Raw genomic sequence first — 27769 nt, 5'->3', positions numbered from 1 at the left:
AAAAATGCAAGTTTGGACAAAAGCATTCTACTGAGCAGCAATTAAATGTTGAGAACACATCTCTTGCAACCGCATTCCAGGTTTTAGCTCTCGATCTGCCCAGAGAGATGAAGATCCGCTCACTTTTTTTTAAGAACAGACAGCAAAGTTTGGCAATCTGAATCGAGGGTATCTTCCCTGTGTGTTCTCCCTCCCCGCACCAGCCACTAATTAGGTGGCAAAGCATTGAGATCAGAGCCCCATTAAAAATCCACATTCCAGAAGATAAGCAACAGAGATAGGAAGGTCAGCTGGAATTGACCCTCCCTTTGATTCCCGCCACCAACTGGAAAATCTGGTTTTGTGCCTTGCTCCTTACACCTCGAGCACTATGTAATTTAGTATTAATTGTTTGTGATTGACTTTTCAACCAAGGCTCCGGCAAGAAACAAGCTCTTACCATTTTTGTTAATTTTCCCAAAATCACTTTTGAACAGGAGCCATCTTCAGAATATTGGCACCTTCCCCAGCTAATGGACTGTTGTTTATGCACATCCACAAAAGCCAGCAAAGGGGAAAATATGGCTGTCATATTTTATAAGAAAGGTTAAGCTCAATGTTGATAATCATCATAAATCACGAATCTTTGAGAGGTTTGCTATTTAAACTAATACTTTTGCTTGCAGTCTATTCTGTTTTCATCCCTGCAACTTTAGTTATTTGTGTTTAGTGCTTTATAAATAACCACACAATTGCTTGCAACAAATACTATGAAGATTCTTGTGTCAAATATTATTTTAAATTTATTGGTTGAAGACAGATATTGGAATTTTGAAAGATGACAGTATTAACTGAAGCAAGAAAACTGAAACTATTAAAAAAATGACAATTTTCAGTCTGAGTCCACATATCTTGTCCATTGGAATGGAGATGCAACATCTAGGAAGACCCCACCACAGAGAGTTACATGTTTGAACTGGATGTTTTCTATCACTAATCCAATACTTGCTGAATTCAAGAAAACCTGTCTAGTCATAGAGTCATAGAGATGTACAGCATGGAAACAGACCATTCGGTCCAACCTGTCCATGTTGACCAGTTATCCCAACCCAATCTAGTCCCACCTGCCAGCACCCTGCCCATATCCCTCCAAACCCTTCCTATTCATATACCCATCCAGATGCCTCTTAAATGTTGCAATTGTCCCAGCCTCCAACACTAGTTAATTCTTTTATGCATATCTGCAAACTATCAAGTATACACCAAAATTGGCAATGTATCTTAGTTTTTTAAGTTCAAAACCTCTGTTTTGTCAAACAAGAGCAGGAAGAAGAGAGGAACCAATCCACAACACAGGAAGAGAACAAGACTGAATTCTGAGAATAAAGGCATCGTACAAATTCTGCTCCTCAAATTGTGACTTCCTTTGCTATATCCCACCAATTATGAACTGCTGTTATTTAGCAATATCTTCCAAACAACCTCTGAAAACAGCTCAACTTCATCAATGCAAAGGGTTAATATTATATCAACAGTTTATATGAAAATCCATGAGTTTGCATAAGGTTGACTAGGATGCAAAATATATTGTACTTTGACTGCCCTGCAGCTTATTGCGTGTTTTTCATGACATCTCATTAACTGTTCAAATCTAGCTCTGAATTTGCAAGTGACACTAGCAAAGACCAAATGTTTAATATTTTGATTTATAAAACATAACTAAACATGATCTCTCCATCTAGGCTTGCAAATTCACATCGTTTGTTTTATGATTTCACAGCCATAAAGTCAATGGAAATATTGTTCATGCAATAATTCCATTTTGCATTGAAATTAACCGGACACTATATGCAATAAAGAGCAGCATTTCGGCAAATAAACTTTTCCATCCTTTTTAATCAATTGTCATTCTCGGTCACGGTGAAACCTCTCGCCTTACCAGTTCCACAGAACCATAGTGCTTCCTGCTGAATTCCCCACGCCGGCAGCCCAGATCTTCAGAGGCAGAGCTGGAAGAGAAACACTTCATCAGTGAAACAAATCCAATGCCACCAGACCTCTCATGCAAAATTGCTCATTGCCAGCTGGTACAGCTCAAGCAGTTCACTCATGGCATGGTCTCCGAAGCGAAAGCAATGAGGCTTTTCCTGAAAACAGCATCAGTTGCTGCGTTTTGCTGCATAATTAACCCCCCTCACCCCCCACCCTCCAAAGAAAGGACCAATCTGGATCGTGTGAGGCTTTAGATGGAAACCAGTGATTCAATTAAATATAATGTCGTTAATGTATCGATAAAGGTTTCGAGGATTCTGCTCAATAGTAATTTCATTTGAGAATCTTATCTTGGGAAATGGGACCCCGCAGTGAGCTGGTTTGGCTGATGTGTACATAACCTACTTTAGCCAACTTGTTTGCTGCCCTGTTTTGCTTCAATTAACTTCCAGAAAGGTGATACTACTCTGCTTCTCGAAGCTTCTGGAAGGAGCAGCTAATTGTGGTCCATTCCTTCAGTTTAAAAGACATTGTGTCCTATGCAATCGCCTAACAACATAAGTCAGAGAGACTTAAAAAGATTGAATACTTGGTCATTAATAGTAACTCATTTGCTCCCCTTGTGTTTGTATTAGAATTAAATTATTCATTCCCCCACCTCCCACCTTTTTAAATTTGTTGCTTTTAAAAGTTTGAACTGATTGAATCCAAAATGCTGGCTACATTTTGCACTGGCGCTTCAAGTATCACTCCGAGCTTGATAACATTTGCAAATGTTAACCACTGTGTTGCTGATTAAGACACACTGGGCAACTGGACTGACAGTTTGTCAGGCAGTCCCACTCACAGGCATATTAAGAGTGGCCAACTTGGCAATAAAAATGTCAACAAACCTGAACGCTTTCAGCAGAAGCAACCTCCCGAGTGTTTGCAATTGCAGTCTCCTGCAACACTGAGGTGAACTGTGAAGGTTAATGATATCTGCACAATGACTGCTGATAAACGAAAGGAATTTTATATGAAGATTTTGTGCTTCTTGAGTTGGATGAGAAATCAGAAGATTCATGCGCTGCAGTTTTTTTTATCATTGAGTGCAATTCTGAGTAAATCTCAGGCCCGGTTTAAAAAGGAAATCCCTGGTTTTATCGGCAGATATGGATAGATGCTACAAAAAGGTTGCTGGTACAATAAGGTGTCCCTCTTTGTCTGCCAAGGAAAAACCCCCTTCTGCTGTGTTCCTAAAACCTTATGTGGCTGCTGGAATGATGCCCTTTTCTGCAGGCTGCGCTGACTTGACCAATGCTTCACTGAGAGAGGGATCAATGCAGAAATGCTCATTTGTTCCACCAATATCTTGGCAGGGAGAATGACAGTGCTGGAACAAGGAGAATGTGGTCCAACTATGTAAGCATGAGCAATGAATGATATCTAAAGCAAGTATATGGTTTTGAACATTTTGAGGGAGGGACAAGAGAAGGGGCTGAAATAACTGCTCATAACTATAACTGTCACTCTTGTCTGAACAATACTAATTAAACAAACAGCTGAAAATGTGTTGCTGATAAAGCGCAGCAGGTCAGGCAGCATCCAAGGAGCAGGAGAATCGACGTTTCGGGCATGAGCCCTTCTTCAGGAATTAAGCAAACATAAAACATTTGAAAAAGCTGGAAAAGCACTTGTTATTTGGCAATTACATTTGAACTACATTCAAAGTGGCATCAGCTTCACATCTGCAAAACTATTTAAGCTATAAGCATTGTGATCAAATGGAATTTTTTTGACTCTTGCATTCTTCCCTTGTCTCTCCTCTCCTGAAAGCACTGATTTATGCAGAGCATTGTTCAATAGGTTCCAACAGTCCTTCAGTTTGCTTGGAGGGAATCAAAGTCAAACCTTTCTTCAATAAACAGCCATATACATATCTACCTTCAGCAAATATCAGTGCAGAGCCTTCCAGCAGAGGTCACTGACTGGGAAGCAGTAGGGAACCTGGTTGGCCAGCATTTCCCATTTCCAACCCAGAGATGCAGCAGCTTACACAGCATGGGCAGACATAAGACCCCAGACCCTCCTGACCTGTACAGCTTAGTTGTATCTCACTGTAATTATGCTCTGACCCATCAGGGGAGCTCAATTCCTGCTAGGTTTCAAAAACAAGGAGTCTGTTTTTCAATGAAGCTTGCCTGTCAGGGAAAACATGTTTGAATCTTATGCAGCTAGGCATTAGACAATATTCCCATGTGATTTTTAAAAATATCGAACAACGAGTAATTTAAATAGTTTCCACTAACAGTTATGCCTTTAGCAGCAACTTATATTTGTATCGCACATTAATGAGCCTGGAAATGGAAATATGGTAAATAACAATTGCTAAACCTTTTTGAAGCATTACATTAGTAACCCCTTACTGTTAAACAACATGTTAGTAACACTGCATCTTGTAAAATATTTCATAAAATCTGTCTAATCATCAAATGGATCCAGTCCATTCAAAAAGCAAGGTTATCTAATAAAGAGATTTCTAACATAAATGTCCACAGGACTCTGTCAAGTTCACGTTCAAAGGGGGGAATACCCTCCCCTCCTTTTTATTGCAACGCGCGTTAGATATTACAAGCCACCGTTTAGTATGCAAATGTGGTACAATTAGGTGTACAAAGACATAATGCTGAATAATAGCCCTAATCAAATTACTTAGAGATTATTATTATTGATCGTTAAGAAAATTACAGGTGGTAGGAATGACATAAAACATTCCCAGGATGGGTAAATTCTGAATAATGCGAAGTGAAAGTTATGATTATACCGTACTATTAAAAAGAGACCTCAAAACAAACTGTTCGTGTTTGCTATTGGTGTCTACTGTACATTACCGTACATCCGCACTGGAGAGAAATAAAACCGTGCAATTCACCCACCAAGCAAGTTAGTTCATTGATGGAGTGTAGTAGCATTCAGCCTTCAGTACACTACGCCCACTTTGATTGTGGGCCTGCTTTTTAATAATAAAACACCTGTCTGCCATCCGAAAATAAATATTTGTCCTTGATTGCTTGAAATAATACGGTATTTCCCTTAACCCTGTAACAGCAAAGTTTCGCGTCTGAAAGGGAACAAGAAGAAATGGTGGAAAAAGTGCAGAATTCTCGCTTGCTCCTCAGCGCAGAGGGCTGCTATTTCTCTGTCTGTATCGATAACAAAGTAGCAGACAGTATTTTGACAATACCTTCGGGTCGTCTGCCTTGGCACCTCGAGCAACATTCGGGAACCGCAAACCTGATTCAACATGTTAAGGCGATCTGTGGCGAGGCGCCCGCTTATTCCCAAACAGGCAGAATGAAAGCAGAGATTAAAAATAATATTGAAATCTGTTTTACCGTTGTGTGAGACTCAGCAGTTTAGTGGAAGCTGTATCCGCACTGCTCATATCCATGCACGCGTTTCTCGATCAAAACAACCAGTTCTAGTCAATGGAACTGGACATTTCATCTGCTGCAGTTTTAAATGGAAAAAAAATGTAACTTCACGTTCAATTCTGCAGAGTTATTTTTCGGTGAGAAATCCCCCCACTGCGGGTGTTGGAAGTGAATATGTTTCCAGCACCGCACGGCAGAAGCAATGAAATGCCCAGAAGAATGAAACAACATAAAAAGAGGCGACGCATTAGCAAACGTGAGCCGCCCCAGTTCAAATAATAGCAGAGTAATGAGAGCTGACAAAACGTGGCTCACATCTTAAGTAGTGAATGTGGACTCTGTGCTTCAGCACTTCATTCTCAATACATAACAGGCACACACCCCTTCACAAAGTGTCAACACTCTGCCCCACCCCTTCAGCCACACTGCAGCCTGAAGCGCCTCCCAGAGCCGGCCCTTTTGGAGTTTCTGGCCCTTTGGCACTGCCTTGGGAAACGTAAGTGGGCACGTGTAGAAGGACTACAACTACCGGCGTGCTCCGCGCCCCAGTGTCCCGCCCACCGCCTCCACCGATTGGCGGAACTCCCACTGTATCCATTCCAGATCTTTGCGCTGGATATATTTTGACTGACAGCTGTTGGAGAGATACCTGCACATTTGTCAGTCAGGATGCTGCAAAATGTTCCTGGGTTTTCATTGTGTTTCGGTCAAAATAAGTCCCAAGCATTCACATTCGTTCATTTCTTTCTATGTTCAATGGTCCCCTCCAGATCTACATCATTTAATCCATGTTTCCCAACTGTCAAAAAAAATGTTTGGGGGAACCAAGAATGCAGCATTAGACACTACACCAGCCTGTTGTATTTTGTGTTGCAGTCAGAGTGGTAAGAAAACCCATTAAGGGATTTGGGGCAGGGCTAGCTTAGTCCAAGAACCACACTATCCAACGCCTGCTTTCAGATCCATGATTCATATTACCCAGGCAGTCTGGAAAACCAACCTACCAAGTTAACGAATAGCTAAGGGCTGCCCATCTGCAAGAGTAAGGTGACTTGAGAACAGAACAAATTCACGGCAAACTGCACTTTTCAATATTCACAAAACAGTTTGCAAAATTGAACAGGAGTGCTTTAGGCATCACAGCTGTACTTACTGATACAGCATTGCACTGCTGAGGGTGTCAGATTGACAATGATACATGAAACCAAGGAATGTTTGCCTCGCCAGAAGAAGACACTGATCCTACAGACCTACCTAAGGAACAGGGAGATTCTAATCAAATCCTTTCCAACATTCATCCCTCAACCAACATCACCAATACACTCACTGCTGTTTCTGAGATGTGGCTTGTACAAATTAAGTGTCATGATTCTACTTCAAAAGCATTTCATTGGCTGTGAAATATGTTGAAGTGTCCTGAGGTGATGACTGGTGCTATATTAATTCCAATTTCTTTGGATCATTTTTCTTTCTTCTACAATAAATGATGTCAAATACAGAGATGAAGACCTCTTTACCAGAAGTACTTGCCTCCCGAGTCAAGGTGCTCTTGTCCTGCTATAAAATTATCTTAGAGTCCATAGAGAGATACAGCACAGGACCTTGTGTCTATGCCAACTCTTCAAAGGCGTATCCAATTAATCCGACTCTCCTGTTCTCTCAGCAAAGTATCATAAATGGCTCTACTTCCATGTCTCTATTGAAAGATATTGTTGATTCTGGTTGTATCACCATCTGGGGAGGTGCATTCCAGATCACAATAACTTGCTGTGTAAAAAGGGTTTCCCATCTCACCTCTGCTTCTATTGCCAAACACCTTGAATCTGTGTCCTCTGGTTACCAGAACTTGTGCCACTGGAAATTGTCCTTCATTTCTCCTACCACCTTTAATAATTTATCTACATACAGTCCATGCCTTGCTGTTCCAGCACCCACTTGAAAATTAAACCATATACCTCACATTGGCTCTCTACATTCTTTCCAGCAAAATGTAAAAATTCACACTTCTTGGTGTCAAATTTCATTAATGATTTGTGTGTCATTTTACTAATCTATCTTTGTTCTCCTAAGTATCTTCATCATTTTCATTGTTTACGGCATGTCAGAGTTCTATATCATCTGCAGACTTTCAAATGATGTTCTGTGTACCTGATTCCAGATCATCAATATGTATCAAAATGACCAGTGTCCTCATACATACCCCCAGACACACCAGTAGATCATCCTACCAGACTGAAAATCAGCTTTTACCACCTGTGTTTTGTCCCTGACCCTGTTTTGTATCTATGTTGCCATGCCCCTTCAATTATGTCTTCATTTTGCTAACAAATCCATGACATGATTCTTTATCAAATGCCTCCAGAAACTGTGTATAGACAACATCAGTTACACTATTCTTATCAAACTATTCCATTACTTCATCAAAGAGCTCAATCAAGTCAGTCATACATGATTTGCCTTAAACAAATCTGTGCTGGCTTCCTTTTATTAACCCCTACTTTCCCAAACATCAATTAATTTTGTCTTGGATTATTGTCTCTAACGTTTCTCTGCCATTGACATTAGGATGATAAGCCCATAGTGACTGGGTGTAACATTTGAAACCCTCCAGTTCTTGAGTGCTATCACCTATCCAAGGCTAACTGCAAGACTGAGGCCAGAGTTAACAAAATTCCCATCTTTACTTCCTGCAGTCATCTAGTCTGCATCCATTTGGACCATGTGACCTTTCTGGTTTGGAGTTCTGATTAGATTAGATTTCCTACAGTATGGAAACAGGCCCTTTGGCCCAACAAGTCCACACCGACCCTCCAAAGAATAACCCACCCAGATCCATTCCCTTACACTATATTTACCCTTGACTAATGCACCTAACACTATGGGTAATTTAGCCTGGCCAATTCACCTGACCTTTGTGATTGTGGGAGGAAACCGGAGCACGCAGAGGAAACCCACGCAGACACGGGGAGAATGTGCAAACTCCACACAGAGAGTCGCCTGAGGCAGGAATCGAACCCGGGACCCTGGCGCTGTGAGGCAGCAGTGCTAACTACTGAGCCACCATGCCGCCCCGCCAACCTTTCATGGGGAACAAAAATGGAAAATGCTGGAGAAACTCAATAGATCTGGCAGCATTTGTAAAGAGAGAATTGGAAATTATTTGGATGTGAGCTTAAGAGATATAGTTAGTAAGTTTGCTGATGACACCAAAATTGGAGGTGTAGTGGAAAGCGAAGAAGGTTACCTCGGATTACAACGGGACCTTGACCAGATGGGCCAATGGGCTGAGGAGTAGCAGGTGGGGTTTATTTTAGATAAATGCGAGGTGCTGCATTTTGGGAAAGCAAATCTTAGCAGGATTTATACACTTAATGGTAAGGTCCTCTGGAGTGTTGCTGAATAAATAGACCTTGAAGTGCAGGTTCATAGCTCCTTGAAAGTGGAGTCGCAGGTAGATAGGATAGTGAAGAAGGCGTATGGTGTGCTTTCCTTTATTGGTCAGAGTATTGAGTACAAGAGTTGGGAGGTCATTTGCAGCTGTACAGGACATTGGTTAGGCCACTTTTGGAATATTGTGTGCAATTCTTGTCTCCTTCCTATTGGAAAGATGTTGTGAAACTTGAAAGGGTTCAGAAAAGGTTTACAAGGATGTTGCCAGGGTTGGAGAATTTGAGCTAAAGGGAGAGGTTAAATAAGTGGGCAAGTTGTTGGAGGGAATCCAGAGGGACAGGATGTGCATGTATTTGGAAAGGCAAGGACTGATTAGGGATAGTCAACATGGCTTTGTCCATGGGAAATTACATCTCACAAACTTGATTTGAGTTTTTTGAAGAAGTAACAAAGAGGATTGATGAGGGCAGAGCAGTAGATGTGATCTATATGGACTTCAGTAAGGCATTTGACAAGGTTCCCTATGGGAGACTGATTAGCAAGGTTAGATCTCATAGAATACAGGGAGAACCAACCATTTGGATACAGAACTGGCTCAAAGGTAGAAGACAGAGGGTGGTGGTGGTGAAGGGTTGTTTTTCAGACTGGAGGCCTGTGACCAATGGAGTGCCACAAGGATCGGTGCTGGGTCCTCTACGTTTTGTCATTTACATAAATAATTTGGATGTGAGCATAAGAGTTACAGTTAGTATGTTTGCAGATGACACCAAAATTGGAGGTGTAGTGGACAGCGAAGAGGGTTACCTCAGATTACAACAGGATCTGGACCAGATGGGCCAATGGGCTGAGAAGTGGCAGATGGAGTTAATTCAGAAAAATGCGAGGTGCTGCATTTTGGGAAAGCAAATCTTAGCAGGACTTAATGGTAAGGTCCTAGGGAGTGTTGCTGAACAAAGAGACCTTGGAGTGCAGGTTTATAGCTCTTTGAAAGTGGAGTTGCAGGTAGATAGGATAGAGAAGAATGTGTTTGGTATGCTTTCCTTTATTGCTCAGAGTATTGAATACAGGAGTTGGGAGGTCATGTTGTGGCTGTACAGGACATTGGTTAGGCCACTGCTGGAATATAGCGTGCAATTCTGGTCTCATTCCTATTGGAAAGATGTTCAGAAAAGATTTACAAGGATGCTGCCAGGATTGGAGGATTTGAGCTATAGGGAGAGGCTGAACAGGCTGGGGCTGTTTTCCCTGGAGAGTCAGAGGTTGAGGGGTGACCTTATAGAGGTGTACAAAATCATGAGGGGCATGGATATGATAAATAGACAAAGTCTTTTCCCTGGGGTCGAGGAGTCCAAAACTAGAGGGTATAGGTTTAGGGTGAGAGGAGAAAGATATAAAAGAGATCTAAGGGGCACCTTTTTCACACAGAGGGTGGTACGTGTTTGGAATGAGCTGCCAGAGGAAGTGGTGGAGGCTGGTACAATTGCAACATTTAAGAGGCATTTGAATGGGTATATGAATAGGAAGGGTTTGGAGGGATATGGGCTGGGTGCTCGCAGATGGGACTAGATTGGGTCGGGATATCTGGTCAGCATGGACTGGTTGGACCGAAGGGTCTGTTTCCGTGCTTACATCTCTGTGACTCTATGACTCTATAAGGCTGGGGCTGTGTTCCCTGGAGCGTCGGAGGCTGAGGGGTGACCTTATAGAGGTTTATAAAATCATGAGGGGCATGGATAGGATAAATAGACAAAGTCTTTTCCCTGGTGTCGAGGAGACTGGAACTAAAGGGCATAGGTTTAGGGTGAGAGGGAAAAAATATAAAAGAGACTTAAGGGGCAACTATTTCACACAGAGGGTGGAGTATATGTGGAATCAGCTGCCAGAGGAAGTGGTGGAGGCTGGTACAATTACAACTTTTAAATGGCATCTGAATGGGTATTTGAATAGGAAGGGTTTGGAGGGATATGGGCCAGATGCTGGCAGGTGGGTTTAGATTGGGTTGGGATACCTGGTTGGCATGGATGAGTCAGACTGAAGGGTCTATTTCTGTGCTGTACTGTACTGCTGTGCTGTGCTGTATTTCTAAGAGTCATATTGGACTTGTAACATTAACACTGCCTCTTTCTCCACAGATGCTGCAATACCTGCTGAGTTCTTCCAAAATTTTCTGCGTTTGATTCAGATTTCCACCATTGGTAGTGTTTTGTTTTTATAACCTTTTATGGGGTTCCCTTGATCAACCTCTGGTTGATCCATTATTACTACTCCCTCATTCTTCACTGCGCATCCTCCTCTCTTATAGTGAGGATAGGTGCAAAGTATGCATTTAGCACCAAAGTCATGCCTTGACATAATCAGGTATGGCACGGTGGCTCAGTGGTTAGCACGACTGCCTCACAGTGCCAGGGATATGGGCTCAATTCCACCCTTGCGTGACTGTCTGCGTGGAGTTTGCACATTCTCCCTGTATCTATTTGGGTTTTCTTTGGGTGCCCTGGTTTCCTCCCACAGTCCAAAGATGGGTGGGTTGACCATACTAAAGTGTCCAGGGATGTGCAGGCTAAGTGGGTTAGCCATGGGAATTGCAGGGATTGGGTGGGAGTGCTGGTCCAGGCTAAATGGCCTGCTTCCAAACTGCAGCAATTCTATTAGATCTCCATTTTGGTCCCTGAAGAATCCACCATTTCTTTGACTAACCTATTATTTACATGCTTCTAACAAACGTTTGGCTTCCTTTCCCTGTTAACCACTGATCTATTCTTACAGAAAGCAAAGTGCTGCAGATATGGAGATCGGGAATAAAAACAGCAAGTGCTGGGGAAACCCAGCAGATCTGGCAATGTCTGTGATGAGAAAACAGAGTTAACCTTTTAAGTCCAATGCAACCCCAGAGTTCTGAATAGGAAGAGTCATATAAGACTCAACCATTAACCCCGTTTCTCTGAAGACCTATTCTCATACTCTTACATTGTTCCTTTTACACCCTCATTTGGATTACCTCTTTTCCTTTCCACCCATCAATGTAAACAGTTGCTCAAGAATCCTTAAGAACAGATTCACTCTGACTCAGCTAATTACTGTTCTACATTATGTGATGAGAAAAGTTATCAATTATGCCATTTAAGTCCAATTATTTACCAACAATCTGTTCAGTGTGTGTTCCATCAAAATCTTCTGCTCCAGACATTATCACAAATTTGTTCCAGACAATAGCTGAGTGCAAGAAGACAGCAGCTGCCCTCAACATCTTCTCAGGTTAAGTAGGGATTGGCAATAAATATAGCATGGTCAGCACTACTATAGTCCCAGAAATAAAGAGGAAGAAAGGGCCATAATCTGCAAAGTGGTTTAGATGTAGATGAGAATCTAAGAGATAAGATTAGTAAGTTTGTACATGATACCAAGATTGGTGGTATGGTGGACAGTGAAGCAGGTTATCTAAGGTTACAGAGATCTTGATCAACTGGGTCAATGGGCTAAAGCGTGGCAGATTGGTTTAATTTAGACAAATGCGAGGTATTGTATTGTAGTAAAACAAACAATGGCAGGACTTATACAATTAAGAGTAGGGCCCTGAGCAGTGTTGTAGAACAGAGAGACCTCGGGGATCAGGTCCATAGTTCTTTGGAGTTTGCATCACATTTAGGATGGTAAAGAAAGCATTTAGCATGCTTGCCTACATTGCCCAGACTTTTGTGTACAGGAGTTGGGACATTACATTGCGGTTGTACAGAATGTTGGTAAGGCCTCTTCTGGAGTACTGTGTCCAGTTCTCGTTGCCATATTATAGGAAGGATATTATTAAGTTGGAGAGGGTTCAGAAAAGATTTACCAGGATGTTACTGGGAATGGAGGGTTGGTGTTATAAAGAGGTGAAAAGGCTGGGACTTTTCTACTGGAGCTTGGGAGGCTGAGGGATGACATTATAGACGTTTGTGAAATAATGAAGGGCATAGATAAGGAGAATGGCAGGTGTCTTTTCCCTCGGGTGGGTGATTTCAAGATCAGGTGGCATATATTTTAAGGTGAGAGAGGAAGATTTAAAAAAGACATAAGGGACAATTTTTTCACACAGTGAATGGTTCACGTGTGGAATGAACTTCCAGAAGAAGTGGTAGATGGAATGTTTAAAAGACATTTAGATAAGTAGATGAATATGAAATGTTTAGAATGATATGGATCAGGTGCAGGCAGGTGGGACTGATTTACTTTGGAATTATGGTTGGCATGGACTGATTAGACTAAAGGGTCTATTTCTGTCCTATGAGTCTATAACTTAATGGTGAAGATTTTTAAATTTCATTCTTGGGATGTGGGTGTTTCTGGCTGGCCAGCATTTATTGCCCATGCATAGTTGCCCTTGAGAATGTGGTGGTGAGCTCCAAACCACTGAAGTCTATGTGCTGTAGGTTGATCTACAATGCCCTTTGGGGAGGGAATGCCAAGATTTTAACTCAGCAACAGTGAAGGAATAGTGAGATACCTCCGAGTCAGGATGGTGAGTGGTTTGCAAGGGAACTTGCACTGGTGGTGTTCCCATGTAGCTGCTGCTCTTGTCCTTTTAGATGGAAGTGGTCATGGCTTTGGAAGGTGCTGCCTAGAGGTCTTTTGTGCAGTGCAGTGCATTTATTGACCATCAATGGAGGAAGGGATGGATTTGATGCCAATCAAGCAGGCAGTTTCATCCTGGATGGTGTCAAGTTTCTTAGAGCTGCACCCATCCAGGCAAGTGGGGAGTATTCCATCATACCCCTGACTTGTGCTGAAAAATGTGTTGCTGGAAAAGCGCAGCAGGTCAGGCAGCATCCAAGGAGCAGGAGAATCAGCGTTTCGGGCATAAGCCCTTTCCTGACCTGCTGCGCTTTTCCAGCAATACATTTTTCAGCTCTGATCTCCAGCATCTGCAGTCCTCACTTTCTCCTACCCCTGACTTGTGCCTTGCTGATGCTGGACAGACCTTGGGGAGTTAGGAGGTGAGTTGCTCACTACAGTATTCCTTGTCTCTGACCTGCTCTTGTGCCTTTGTGTTTATTTGTTCAGTCCAATTGAGTTTCTGGTCAATGGTAACTCCAAGGATGTTGTTTGTGGAAGATTCAGTGAATGAGACACCATTGAATGTCAAAGAGCGGTGATTAGTTTGACTCTTACTGGAAATGGTCATTGTCTGTCATTTGTATGGTGCAAATATTACTTGCCAATTGCCAGCCCATGCCTGGATATTGACACCATCTTGTTGCATTTGAACATGGACTGCTTCAGTATCTGAGGAGTCGTGAATGATGCTAAACATTGTAAAATCATTGGTGAACATCCCCACTTCTGACCTTATGAATGTAGGAAAGGTCATTGATGAAACAGCTGAAGATAGTTGGGCCTAGGACACTACCCCGAGGAACTCCTGTAGAGATGTCCTGGAACTGAGATGACCAACCTCCAACAACCATAATCATCATTTTTCCCAGGGTGAAGGATTCAATAAAGAGAGGTCATGCTTTCAAGGTGAGAGGTGGAAAGTTTAAGGGAGATACACATGGCAAGTACTTCACACAGAGGGTGGTGGACAATTGGAATGCATTGCCAACACAGGTAGATTCATTTAAGATGGGTCTGGATAGATGCATGAGTAGGTGGGGAGCAGAGGGATACAAATGCTTAGGAATTGACCGACAGGTTTAGACAGTACATTTGGATCGGCTCAGGTTTGAAGGGATGAAGGGCCTGTTCCTGGGCTGTAAATTTTCTTTGTTCTTTGTTTTTTATCTCCTTTGTGCCAGGTATGACTCCAACCAGCAGAGTGTTTGTCCCCTGATACCCACTGATTCTGGCTTTGCTAGGTATCCTTGATGCCACAAGTGGCCGAATGCAGCCCTGATGTCAAGGGCTGTCACGTTCACCTCCCTCGGGAATTCAGCTCTTTTGTCCAAGTTTGAATCAAAGCTGTAATGAGGGCAGGAGCTGAGTAGCCCTGGTGGAACCCAAACTGGGCATCACTGAGCAGATTATTGCTTTGCACGAGCTGCTTTTAACACTTCCATCAGTTTACTGATGATCGAAAGTGGACTTACAGAGTGGTAGCTGCCTGGGTTGAATTTGTCCTGCTTTTTATGTACAGGCTATACCTGGGCAATTTCCCACATTGCTGGGTAGATGCCAGTGTTGTAACTGTACTGGAACAGTTTGTCCAGGGAGCAGCAAGTTCCGGAGCACAAGTCTTAATTGCTATTGCCGGAGTGTTGTCAGGACCTATAGCGTTTGCACAATTTAGTGTCTCTAACTGTTGACATCACATGGAGTGAATTGAATTGGCTGAAGACTAGTATCTGGGGACCACTGCAGGAGGCAGAGGTGGATCATTCACTCAGCACTTCTGGTTGAAGATGCTTCAGCCTTATCTTTTGCACTGATCTGCTTGGCTCTTCCATCGTTGAGGATGGGGATAGTTGTGGAGCCACCTACTTTAGTGAGTTGTTTAATTGATATAACTGACCAAACAGCAAGAAGCAAAAATCAATAATAAACTGCATTTATTTAGCACCTTTAATAGTACAATATTATTAATATTTCAAGATTTCCTTACATATGGTATCTAAAAAAAATGCTTACACTGAGGATCATTGCAGCTAATATCACCAATGTGCAGCCAGAGGACCTCCGACTGTATCATAATCCCATAAACAGGTCATCAACACTCGCTGATCAGAAAAAAAAAGACAATCTCATTTAGCTCCAACCACACTTTCAGGGAGAAACCACTTGTGCCTGCTCCATCAGACACAAGTCTACCACGGGTCAATCTGAAATAGGACTTGCAGATAATGATTTGGGAAATCAAATGTCATCATGTCCAGGCTTTGGCCCTTGGTCATTCCTTTCATTGACCTTTCTAAAACTCAGCTGCTTTTTGTTCTATAGATAAAGTAAATTGAATAGCTTGAATAATTTAGGAATCTAAGATTTACACAGAACTTAACGTGAAATTGCATTAGCGCTTTTTCAGTGAACGTTCAATAGAGTGTTACTTAAGATGAAAGGGTATTCTATGATGAGAAGTTGAGTAAATTGAGTCTATATTCTCTGGAGTTGAAAGATGATCTTCCTGAAGCAAGCAACATCTGAAGGAACTTGAAAGAGCGGAAGCAAAGAAGTTTATTCTCCTGACAGTGGAATCTGGAACGCAACGGCACTGTTTCTGGATAAGGTTTGGGATTGAGATGAGGAGAAATATCTTCATTTCAAACATTGAGAAACTTTCAAAGTTTGTGAGAAGATTTGTAGCTCGGGTGCTCGTTGCTATGGTTCTGTTCGCCGAGCTGGAAGTTTTGTTGCAAACGTTTCGTCCCCTGTCTAGGTGACATCCTCAGTGCTTGGGAGCCTCCTGTGAAGCGCTTCTGTGGTGTTTCCTCCGGCATTTATAGTGGCCTGTCCTTGCCGCTTCCGGTTGTCAGTTTCAGCTGTCCGCTATAGTGGCCGGTATATTGGGTCCAGGTCCTATGTGTTTGTTGAAGTTGCATCAAGACACTGTTCAAAAGGGCCACAACACACTGCAGCACACCAGAACTGCAAAAAGAGGAAGAGGAACAACTATACAAGGTATTCGCAAAAAACGGATATCATCGCAATTTCATCAACAAATGCCTAAGGGAGAGACAACAGAACGAGGACATGCCGCAACCCAAAGGACTAGCCACACTACCATACGTCAAGAACATCTCTGAAATGACAGCCAGACTACTGCGACCACTAGGACTTATAACAGCACACAAACCAACAGCCACTCTCAGACAACAACTCACCAAAACTAAGGACCCGATACCCAGCATGAGCAAAACTAATGTAGTGTACAAAATCCCATGCAAGGACTGCACAAAACACTATATAGGACAAACAGGAAGACAGCTAACGATCCGCATCCACGAATATCAACTAGCCACGAAACGACACGACCAGCTATCCCTAGTAGCCACACACGCAGACGACAAGCAACATGAATTTGACTGGGACAACACTACCATTATAGGGCAAGCCAAACAAAGAACAGCCAGGGAATTCCTAGAAGCTTGGCACTCATCCACAAACTCCATCAACAAACACATAGACCTGGACCCAATATACCGGCCACTATAGCGGACAGCTGAAACTGACAACCGGAAACGGCAAGGACAGGCCACTATAAATGCCGGAGGAAACACCACTGAAGCGCTTCACAGGAGGCTCCCAAGCACTGAGGATGTCACCTAGACAGGGGATGAAACGTTTGCAACAAAAACTTCCAGCTCGGCGAACAGAACCACAGCATTGAGAAACTTTGGAATTCTTTACCTCTCAAATTTGTGTATTGCCATTGTCAAGCGGCTGAAATATGGTTGAAAATAGAGATATTTTTGGTTTTTCAGACAATCAAGGGGCATGGTCTGGAAAGCAGCATTGAAGCCAATGATGAGCCATGGACTTCATGAGCCAGGTAAAATAATCCATACATATCTCCTCCTGATCTTATTTCACATTTTTAAAAATGTTTTTGTTCTCCACAGCAGAATTCAGCAATGCAAGGTACAAATTTTATTATAACACTGAGAATTTAAAATTTATTGGACTTTTAGGTTTTAAATAATCTATTAGAAGTGTGAACTAATAACATTACAGCAAGAGATACTGGACAAGCAATTATATTCAATATATATATAACTATATGATTCCAGATGAAGGGCTTTTGCCCGAAACGTCGACTTTCCTGCTTCTCGGATGCTGCCTGACCGGCTGTGATTTTCCAATACCAAACTCTTGACTCTAATCTCCAGCATCTGCAGTCCTCACTTTCGCCTAACTATATACAAGGAGTCCTTTCCCAGGTTGTGAAGGAGTTCAGTTCTGGAGTCCTTTCACAAATCAATTTGTACGCAAGTTGGTACACTATGAAAGACAATGAAAAGCTATTTGTAAATATAGGAAATGCTCTTTCTAATTACACCTACTGTATGGGATTATGTTCGTCAGCACGAGCGTTCGTAAGTCAGACATTTGTAAATCAGGGACCCCAGTATCACCTTGTCTATTCAAATTTCTAAGTTAAGAAACTAATAAAGGAAGGCTTGAGAAGGAAATCTAAATTATCATGGATGAATTCATGTTAAATCAGGTGCAAACTGAAATATGGAGTGGGAAATATACATTAGATTAAAGAGAGCGAGAAAGGAAAACCCAAATGCCTTTGTTTGATGCAACACTTTTAGAAATCTCAATCAAATAACTAATACCTGAAGGAAAGAGACTCCACTTTCTGAACTGCTCACTTTCAGAACCAGAAAGGTTGATTGGCAGTCATTAAAAATTATCAATGGTGCCTCTGTTTGTAATGAATTTTCTGCAGCTGGTTTAGTGCATTTCCACCATGCAAGTACAGTAGTCCCTCTGTACCCAAGGGCGATACGTTCCAGGACCTACCGCAGAAGCCCTTGGGTAGGTGTGAACCCATTAATTTCAATGGGAAATTTATCTTCTCGGCAGTTTCCTTGTCCCTGGTTCTGGAATGTTCCTTATAATGTGTTCCAGCCACGGTAAACTGCGGGTAACTGAAACCGTGGAAAACAATTCCGTGGATATGGGGATCACCCTGCATTGCAACATCATCTCATTCAATAGAGGTCATAGTGAGGTAGACAGCAAGATGCCAAATTCAAATTAGAGTCTTAGAACATAGAGATGTACAGCGCGGAAACAGACCCTTTGGTCCAACTCGTCAATGTCGACCAGATATCCTAAACCAATCTAGTCCCACCTGCCAGCACCCGGCCCATATCCCTCCAAACTCTTCTTATTCATATACCCATCCAGATGCTTTTTAAATGTTGTAATGTACCAGCCTCCACCACTTCCTCTGGCAGCTCATTATACACGCACTACCCTTTGCGTGAAAAAGTTGCCATTTGGGTCTCTTTTATATTTTTCCCCGCTCACCCTAAACCGAGTTCTGGACTCTCCCATCCCAGGCAACAGACCTTGTTTATTTACCCTACCCATGCCCCTCATGAATTTATAAACCTCTATAAGGTCACCCCTCAGCCTCCGATGCTCCAGGGAAAACAGCCCCAGCCTGTTCAGCCTCTCTCTGTAGCTCAAATCCTCCAACCCTGGCAACATCCTTGGAAATCTTTTCTGAACCATTTCAAATTTCACAACATCCTTCCGATAGGAAGGAAACCAGAATTGCACGCAATATTCCAAAAGTGGCCTAACCAATATCTTATACAGCCACAACATTACCTTCCAACGCCTATACTCGAGGCTCTGACCAATAAAGGAAAGCATACCAAACGTCTTCTTCACTATCCTACCTACCTGACTCCACTTTCAAGGAGCTATGAACCTGCACTCCAAGGTCTCTTTGTTCAGCAACACTCTCTAGGACCTTACCATTAACAGTATAAGTCCTGCTAAGATTTACTGTCCCAAAATGCAGCACCTCACATTTATCTAAATTAAACTCCATCTGCCACTCCTCAGTCCATTGGCCCATCTGATCAAGATCTCACTGTAATCTGTCCACTACACCTCCAATTTTGGGGTCATCTGCAAACTTACCAACTGTACCTCCTAATTGTTAGTGATGGAGTGATGCGGCCCAGACAGCCACTTTGGAGTCAAGTATCCAGCATTTCCAGGCATCACAGGTCCCTGCAGACCCAAAGTGCAATGGGCTAGCCTTATTCTGGGAGAACCACCTTCATGCTCATGGTATCTCCCCACCCAAGTATGGATACTGGCTTTTAATCCAGCTTATCGATAGTACTGTTGAACAGAGAGACCTGGGGTTTCGGTATATTGATCTTTGAAAGTTGCATCACAGGTAGGCAGGGTGGTTAAGGAGGAGGTCAGCATGCTTGCCTTCACTTCTCAGATCATTGAGTGCAGAAGTTGGGGCATCATGTTGAGGTTGTACAGGATGTTAGTGAGGTCTAGTCTGGAGTAGTGTCCAGTTCTGGTTGCCCTGCTTTGGAAAGATATTATTAAATTGGAGAGGGCTCAGGAAAGATTCACAAGGACACTACTGGGACTGGAAGGTTTGAGTTATAAGGAGAGGCTGGACCTTTTTCACTGGAGCACAGGAGGTTGAGGGGTTGCCTTATAGTGATTTATAAAATCATGAGGGGCATAGATAACATGAATAACAAAGGTCTTTTCTCTGGGGTAGAGGAGTTCAAATCTAGGGGGCATATTTTTAAGGTGAGAGGAGGTTCTGAGGGGCTATTTTTTCCACAGAGGGTGGTTTACATATGGAATGAGCTGCCAGAGGAAGTGGTAGATGCAGGTACAGTTACAACATTTAAAAGACATTTAGACAGGGGAACATGAATAGCAAAGGTTTAGAGGGATATGAGCCAAGTGCAGGCAGGTGGAACTAGTTTAGTTTGGGATGCTTGGTCAGCATGGGTGAATCAAACCAAAGGGTCTGTTTCTGTGCTATATGATTCTATGACTCAATTGTCCCCACACCAGAAATGGCAGTATCGTCTTTATTTAAATGACTGCAAACACTACTAACCCCACTGCTGTATCGACAGAGATGTCATAAATTATAATAACTAATATAAATATAACAACGATATGATTATAAAATTATAAATATTAACAAGTGGTCTTATTTTTCCTTACATTGAATAATTCCCCTTCAGTCCACCAATCTCAGCTAACTTGTTGTGGGGGAGTTGGCTAAATCAAGCCCATTGCCCTGATGCAACTCAATATAGAGTTGTTCATTTGTCATCATTGGCTAAGTTTGCTTTCTGTGGTATTCACCAACAAATTTTAATGAATACTTCTGTATTTTTAATGGTAAAGGAGTGGGCTAAGAAGTTCAGTAAAATGCTCTGCTATGCTCATTTTATTTAATCAGCTCCCTGCTGCCAATTCCACTTTGGAAGATCTCTGAATATTGATGATGCATTTTGTTACATGTTTTCGGTCTGTATTAGAGACTTTTATAGATACATTAGTGCTGCTCATTACAACATTTCCGATATTACAACCATGATTGCATTTCAAAAGTATCTAATTAGCTGTGAAACACTTTGGGATATACTGGGGTCATGAAAGATGGTATATAAATGCATCTTTCTTTCAGTCGCTCCCGTGAGTTGTGGGAACATGGCACATTCTCAAGTGATGTGCCTGCATTATCTGTATTCAAGTTACACAAAAGAATAACAGAATGTGAGACAATCAGGTCCAACTTGTGATCTAAACTGGATAATCACATCTTTAACCCTTCGGTATGTTTTTTTTCACTCTTTCCAAGGATGGGCTGCAATTCACTTAGTCAGATGAGTCATAAATCCACTGAAGGAATGCGAGTAATGCTTTTACAATCATACCTTGTTCACCTCACGCAAATGCTCTCCTCAAATAATGTATGAATCGACCTGGCCCATCCCTTTTGCCTGTTGACTTACTCGTGCTCGGAAATTCAATACTGCATTTATCAACAAGAAACTAAGCTCCTGAACACTGGCTTCCAACTCTGGATCTTGCAATCCCTGCTTCTGCCTGCCCCTAACAGTTTTTAATTGCATCTGTTTCCTAACCCTGCCTGCGAGAAATGGCAGAGATACAACAGAAGGCAATAAGTCAAACTGATTAGCTGCTTTCCTCAGAGTGAAAAGGATTATTTTAAACTCAGTCACCTGACAGATATTGGGCAGACAGGCTTGCCCACAGATGAACTACATCAATCCTGCTCTTTAACAATGCTCTTCTACAAAATGTCCCTACTCTTGGTCCAAGTGATCTGGGTTCAAGTTCCAACTGTTCCAACATCTCTGAACAGATAGGTCTTATAGAGGTCTATAAAATCATGAGGGGCATGGATAGGATAAATAGACAAGGTCTTTTCCCTGGGGTGTGGGAGTCCAGAACTAGAGGGCATAGGTTTAGGGTGTGAGGGGAGAGATATAAAGGGGACCTAAAAGGCAACTTTTCCATGCAGAGAATGGTGCGTTTATGGAATGAGCTGCCAGAGGAAGTGGTGGAGGCTGTTATGGTTACAACATTTAAAAGGCATCTGCATGAGTATATGAATAGGAAAGGTTTAGAGGGATATGAGCAAAATGCTGACAAATGGGACTAGACGAGGTGAGGATATCTGGTTGGCATGGATGAGTTGGACCGAAGGGTCTGTTTCCGTGCTGTACATCTCTGTGACTCTATGATTCGAAATTAGCAGAGGTGGTCACCTACTGGTGGTATCACGAGACTGTTAACACAGAGACCCAGGTAATGCTCTGTGGACCTGGGTTCAAATCTGCCGTGGCAGATGATGGATTTTGAATTCAGCAAAAATCTGGAATTATGAGTATAGTGATGACCATGAATCCATTGTTGATTGTTGTAAAAACCCATCTGGTTCACTAATGCCCTTTAGGATGGAAAACTGCCACCCTTACCTGGTCTAGGCTTACATGTGACTCCAGACCCACAGCAACGTGGTTGACTCTTAACTGTCCTCTGAGCAATTCCAGGTGGGCAATAAATCTGGTATTAGCCAGCAATGGCTTCGTCTTGTGAATGAATTTTTTAAAAATTAAAATACCTTCTCTGATCAGTTGAGAGGAGGCATTATCTGAAGCACCTTGGACCACTTCCTCCATGTCTGAAGTGCAATATAAATGCAAGTTGTTGTTGCTTTCCCACCAAGTCAACAAGAGCATTCAGAGCTAGAGGCAAGATAGAGAGGCAGGTCTTTCTACTACTTTGTTACTTTCCCTGTGAAGCCAGGAGAAACAGAATGGTTCTCATTGTCTTACAAGAAAAGGCTATTAACTCACATACCCCAAGTCCCCCTTCCTGTGATTGATAAAACTGAATGATGGGGGCATTTCTAGAGCTCTTGGCCATTGTCTCCTGATGCCCAACATAACACTACCATCCACTTGTCAATTGTTGATCTTGGGTGGGAAAGCCAAGGGAGAAGGTGGCACATGGACCAGGCCTTGTCCTTTATGTCTCTCCCAGACATCACATTGTAAGGACTATGTATACTCTTTTTGAAATATAACTTGCAAAATGAAGTTTGGACAGCCATGTGAGAGAGAATAAACTGGGTCTTTTTTACAACTTGAATCAAAATGGAACTCATTAGTTACACGAGACCATGTAAGTTTTGGAGGATTTGTTACTTATGTGAGACTAGCTGGCAACAAAAGTCTTTGGGGTGATAAAGAAACTGTCCAGCAACAGCTTTTGGATTGGTTTGAGGTTATAGTTTTATCACAGAACTGTGAAGGGTGCACTGGTACTCAGATCTCCAAAAACCTGAAAGCTAAGCCAAATTTCTCTCTCTCTCTCTCTCTCTCTCTCTCTCTCTCTCTCTCTCTCTCTCCGGCTGGGAGTGAAACAAAATCAACACTAAAAGATTCTGAAAAGATGAACTTCTAATTCAAGCCAAGACTTGGGTCCAACTGAGTGCGTGGTCAACAGCGACGTGACATTATTGCCAAAAACCAAAAAGACAGTGAGAAAGTCACTTCATTCTACATTTATGGTTTATGCCTGTGGAATCTGTTCATCTTTATCTTTTTTTTTTGCCTGCAGTATTACGGCAAATCTGTTTGTCTTGTCTGTCAATTTTGTGAATGAATGATAGTGTGTGCATGTGTGTGTGCGCGCAACTGGATTTAAAAAGGGTATGGTTTAAGTTTGCATACTTGAAATTAATTATGTGTTTTGCCACAATTTAGAGGATGTTTGCTTTAATAAATAAATTTTGCTTTCTTGTTCACGGATGAAAACTGATGTGAATTTCTTTTGTCTTGGATAGTGGTCACAGTCAGGCATTAACCATCCTAGACATTTAATTGGTCATATTGTACACTTATGAACATTTGTGGAATAGTGGGGCTTGGTTTCTAGTTCACTCTTACTATCTCGGTTGTGAACAGGGTTGTTGAGGTTAAGAAAGGCTTGCTACCTAGGTCCATACCTGCCTGATTGTTGTCCTGAGTTAAAATTAATGCTAGCCGGTCTCTCACGCTGTGTTCACATGAAGAGATCTATCCTCATTAGAGGGAACATGAATATTTGTTGGCCCTCCAAGACACAATAATGAACCACTTCACAGTCACAGTCATCGGTGACCTTTTCAATGTCTGGTTCATCGGCATATCAAACACTCCTTCTCTTGCTGCTGTAGCCTGTTCTTTTTAGAAATGTACAAATCTGCTATTAAAACAAGACACTTATAATTCAGTCCCAAATCCTTTGCAACCAGACCAAGAAAATATTTGCAGTTTCCCTGACTCATGCACTCTCCACGATACTACCCCGGTGCTTCCAGGTCAGATTATAAATTAGACTTTTTAAATGTGTTTTGCTCCAAATCATTCTCTTTGAAGATGGTGAGGAGCGACATTTCTGTTCATTTTTCATTACCTCTTCAATTCAGGAAAATAAAGCATTATTTGATTTTACCATTGCAGGTTACAATATCACAGAATTGAACTCAGTTAACAGAGACATGTCACATTTTAAAATCTTAATGGGCAGTTGAAGCAGCAATTGCAATGAAACTTCCTTGCCTTTACATAGCCTAAATACTGACTACCTGCTTTATGTCCTGGAAAACCCCTGAATGACTATACAACACTCGTATCACATATGCAGCTTGTACATATCGAGTGTGTACATTGGCACGCTCTTGTTATGAGTAAAAGAAGCTGGAAATAATTGGACGAAGGTTGGGGTACATATAAGACAAGCCCCTGCTGTGTCCACTGGTGGTGGAACACCATTGAACACCCAGTGTAAGGAGCGCCCTCCCCATTGTTTGTACTTGTGCATCACCATCTTGGCCAGTCCAAGGCGCAGATACATGAGGTGGTCATCTGACTTGCCTGTTCCTCTCCACACAAAGATCCTTTTCTCTTAAGGACTGATTTTCATTTAAGACTTGATTCTTCCCAAACCTAATTAATTAGTTTATTCGGTTTACTCCATACAGTATGTTAGAACCAGTCTCCACCTGCGATAAGCTGATCTATGAGACAGGATCTGCATGTATGCTATATGGAGTACTGTAAATCAACTGATTTAAGACAGACCAGTTCCTGCCTTTGCCAAATGCTCATCGAACAAACACATGGTGCTGACAATATTCTCGATGGTAACATCAACAATATGCATTTTTGTAGAACCATCAGCATTGTAAGATGTTAACATGTTAAAAGTGCAGTAAGGAGAGTGCAATGGTACGGCAACATCTCACAGCACATCGGGTTAGTAGGAAACAGGTCAATCTCCACAATCTCCTAAAAGTCTTCATCCTGGTTGATAGAGTCAGGGGTAGTATTTCACGGATTAGCTTCCAAACATGACTTTGGTCTGAACCCCACACTCTGCAGAAAACAGTTACTCAAAGCAATTCTCCCAGGATCATCTAATTAAGGGCCAAAAGGCAAGCTGGCCATGAAATTAAGGACAGCAAGCAGACTTTCACAGCTGCAGGGCCACTCAGAGGCCTGTCCAGCTTGAAAGGAGTAACGGAATATGGTGAAAGGTAGGTTAGGCGGACAAAGCTTCAAAACACAGGCTTCCTCTCTCTCATTTTGAATAGAAGACGGCTTTCGCAACCAGACCAGCATTGTCTGGGTGGAATGCCCTCTACATGGTGACCTGTAACTGCTGCTGCTGGGCCCTGACAGGCAGGCAGGAACACTAAGACAGCCTGCTGGCTCCCTGCTCTGCCTCTGGGAGGCCCCCTCCACCCAGCTGGACTAGCCCACATCAACTGCATGGAAATGGAAGCCAACTGGAAAATTGCAGTCAGCCAGTTTTAATTGGTTGTGAGTGGATGTTAAGGATCCTCACCAACTCCCCAAAGATAGTAACATCACCATTCTCTTTATCTTACCCTGAGAGAGTGACCGAGCTGGGGGGGGTGGGGGTGGTGATGGGAGGAGTAAACAAGCTAACATTGCCAACTTTTAGCTCTTTCCCAGCCCCAGCTGAGCCTGGGAATCGAGAGGGGAGGCCAGAGAGTGGTGACAGACACTGAAAGAGGCGCCAGAACACGGTGTTTGTTTGGCCATTAAGTTGGGCATGATGTGATGACACAGAAGAAATCTAAAAGAAGGATAACTGATGAACAGCCAAACTTCACCAATACACATCCTCAGATATTCGCTTTTTGCATCATTCTGAGTGCAGACTGGCTTTAGATGAAATGATGCTAAAAAAATTCTTAAAGCCTACTTTCATAATAGAATTTCAGACTTCAGCAAGTTCATCTGTAGGTCAGTACTGTAATTAACTCAGCTATCTTTTTATTCCTTGGTTTGGGCTATGATTGCTTTAAACCATATTTGGTCGTTAATGAGTACTCCTTTCTCTGCTGTGTGTAACTACTAGGGATTAGCCCTATGTTCTGCCATTCCAGAAACAAAATTCACTTCACAGTCTCCCACTCTCAAATCCTGATGGATGGCAAGCTAACCACCTTCAAACCCCAGTTTCGGGGAAACAATTTTTTTAATAATCAGCTTCAAATAAATTAGCACATGAGATGGAAGATTTTATCACTGTTATAAATGAAATTGTTGCTTCACCACAGGGAGATAACATGAATTATTTTCTGTTGCTAAAACAGATTACATCATGATGCAGTTATCAATTTGAAACTGCCATTACTGTAGGCTTTCCAATTAGACTGGACATACTTTTCACCCTTCTAATTTCTCCGAGGCTAGTTTAATTCTTGGTATTTAAATTTACAATCTCACATGTTTCTTTATTGGGTATTTTTTTATTTCAAAGTTAACACACGTTCACACCCAAAAGACCCAATTTTGCCTCCTGAATTCACTGTCATTATTTGTGAGGCACGAGGACTGGATTTTTGAACAGCACCTTTGCCACAAGCTGTGATCAAGGCAGATGAGGAAGTTCTTTAGGTTACGAAACAAAAATTGTAAACACAAAAAGAGCACAAGAGTTAACATGAGAAAGCAAAACATTGGCAGCTGCCGTTCAGTGTGAGGAAGCACAAGGCCAGTGAACCTAAAACAGATTGAAGAGTATTTTGGGGACAAGAGAATTAGGGGTCAATATACAAACATATTGAAAACTGTTGGACAGATGCAAGTTAAAAAAAAAGGTTGAAGTAACCTTATCTTAAGGGGATGCTCCAATACATTACAGTTGTTTAAACTCAGGTTCAGCCACACTTGAATGTCCTCAGTTTTGGGCACCATGTTACAGAAAGGGTAGTTTGGTCTTGTGGGAAGACACTGTAAATTCTGGCTGAAAGGGTTAAATTCTGAGGCTAGTAATAATGAGGGGACAAGTTCCTATGTTTGCCATTATTACTCTGTGAAGTTGATAACAAATTCTAGGGTTGGATTTTACAGGGCTTACTGGTGTATTTGAAAACCAGGGGTGTGGGGGTGGGGCTATATACTGGAAGCCTGTAAAATAAAATGGATACCCACCCCAACCTGTCTCCCACATAACACTAGATGAGGAAGTGTCAGACCATCCAGCTGTCAACCAGGGCTTGTGGGGAATCCAATATCAGTCACTGATGGCCGCTTCCCACGTAATATTGCAATGGGGACAACCAGGTTATAGGATGCGAGGACCGAATTTTTGAATACTTGCCCTTATTTCTCCATCCTTACTCTTTAAAACCCACACAAGTCATATGTGGAAATCCAGATGTTGTTATCACCAATTCTGCCCTTTTCCACACAATCAGACCATAAAGACACAGGAAGAGAGGTAGGCCATTTGGTCGATTGAGAGTACGTTGCCATTCAATCGCAATAATGACTGATAAAACCCTGTCCCTTGGATGTGCTGCTGAAGACTTCACCCCTGCACCACGCCACCCCCAACCCCTCCCTGCCACCATCGATGAATGACTATCAATCACTGAACTCTGGGCAGCTTCCCCTTTTACTCTTGCTGTCACAACCTTTGAACCAGTTACACTTGTGTTAGAGGGGTGC

At 42.3% G+C, this 27769-nt stretch overlaps 1 protein-coding gene across 7 annotated transcripts in view; it reads right to left on the bottom strand.

Annotated features, from left to right (window-relative positions):
* Nucleotides 1-27769, bottom strand: part of garnl3 (GTPase activating Rap/RanGAP domain like 3) — a 451733-nt gene that overhangs the window by 383591 nt on the left and 40373 nt on the right. For 4 of the 7 annotated variants that reach the window (XM_043720249.2, XM_043720252.2, XM_087998393.1 and 1 more), the window contains exons 1-2: nt 5198-5274; nt 1919-1988 (exon numbers count right to left, since the gene is read on the bottom strand). In XM_043720249.2, coding sequence (XP_043576184.2) covers nt 1919-1988; nt 5198-5259 — 132 coding nt within the window. In that variant the 5' untranslated portion in view covers nt 5260-5274. Of the gene's footprint in view, nt 1-1918; nt 1989-5197; nt 5275-5348; nt 5711-27769 lie in introns of those variants that run through there. The other 3 variants (XM_043720250.2, XM_087998395.1, XM_043720251.2) reach the window with 2 other exon arrangements.

Source organism: Chiloscyllium plagiosum, unplaced genomic scaffold (genome assembly GCF_037043375.1).
Source record: "Chiloscyllium plagiosum isolate Xiang-an unplaced genomic scaffold, Cpla_swu_hap1 HiC_scaffold_21, whole genome shotgun sequence".
Taxonomy (NCBI): Eukaryota; Metazoa; Chordata; class Chondrichthyes; order Orectolobiformes; family Hemiscylliidae; genus Chiloscyllium; species Chiloscyllium plagiosum.
The sequence above is the reverse complement of the archived record's forward strand: the minus strand, read 5'-3'. Positions and strand labels throughout refer to the sequence as shown.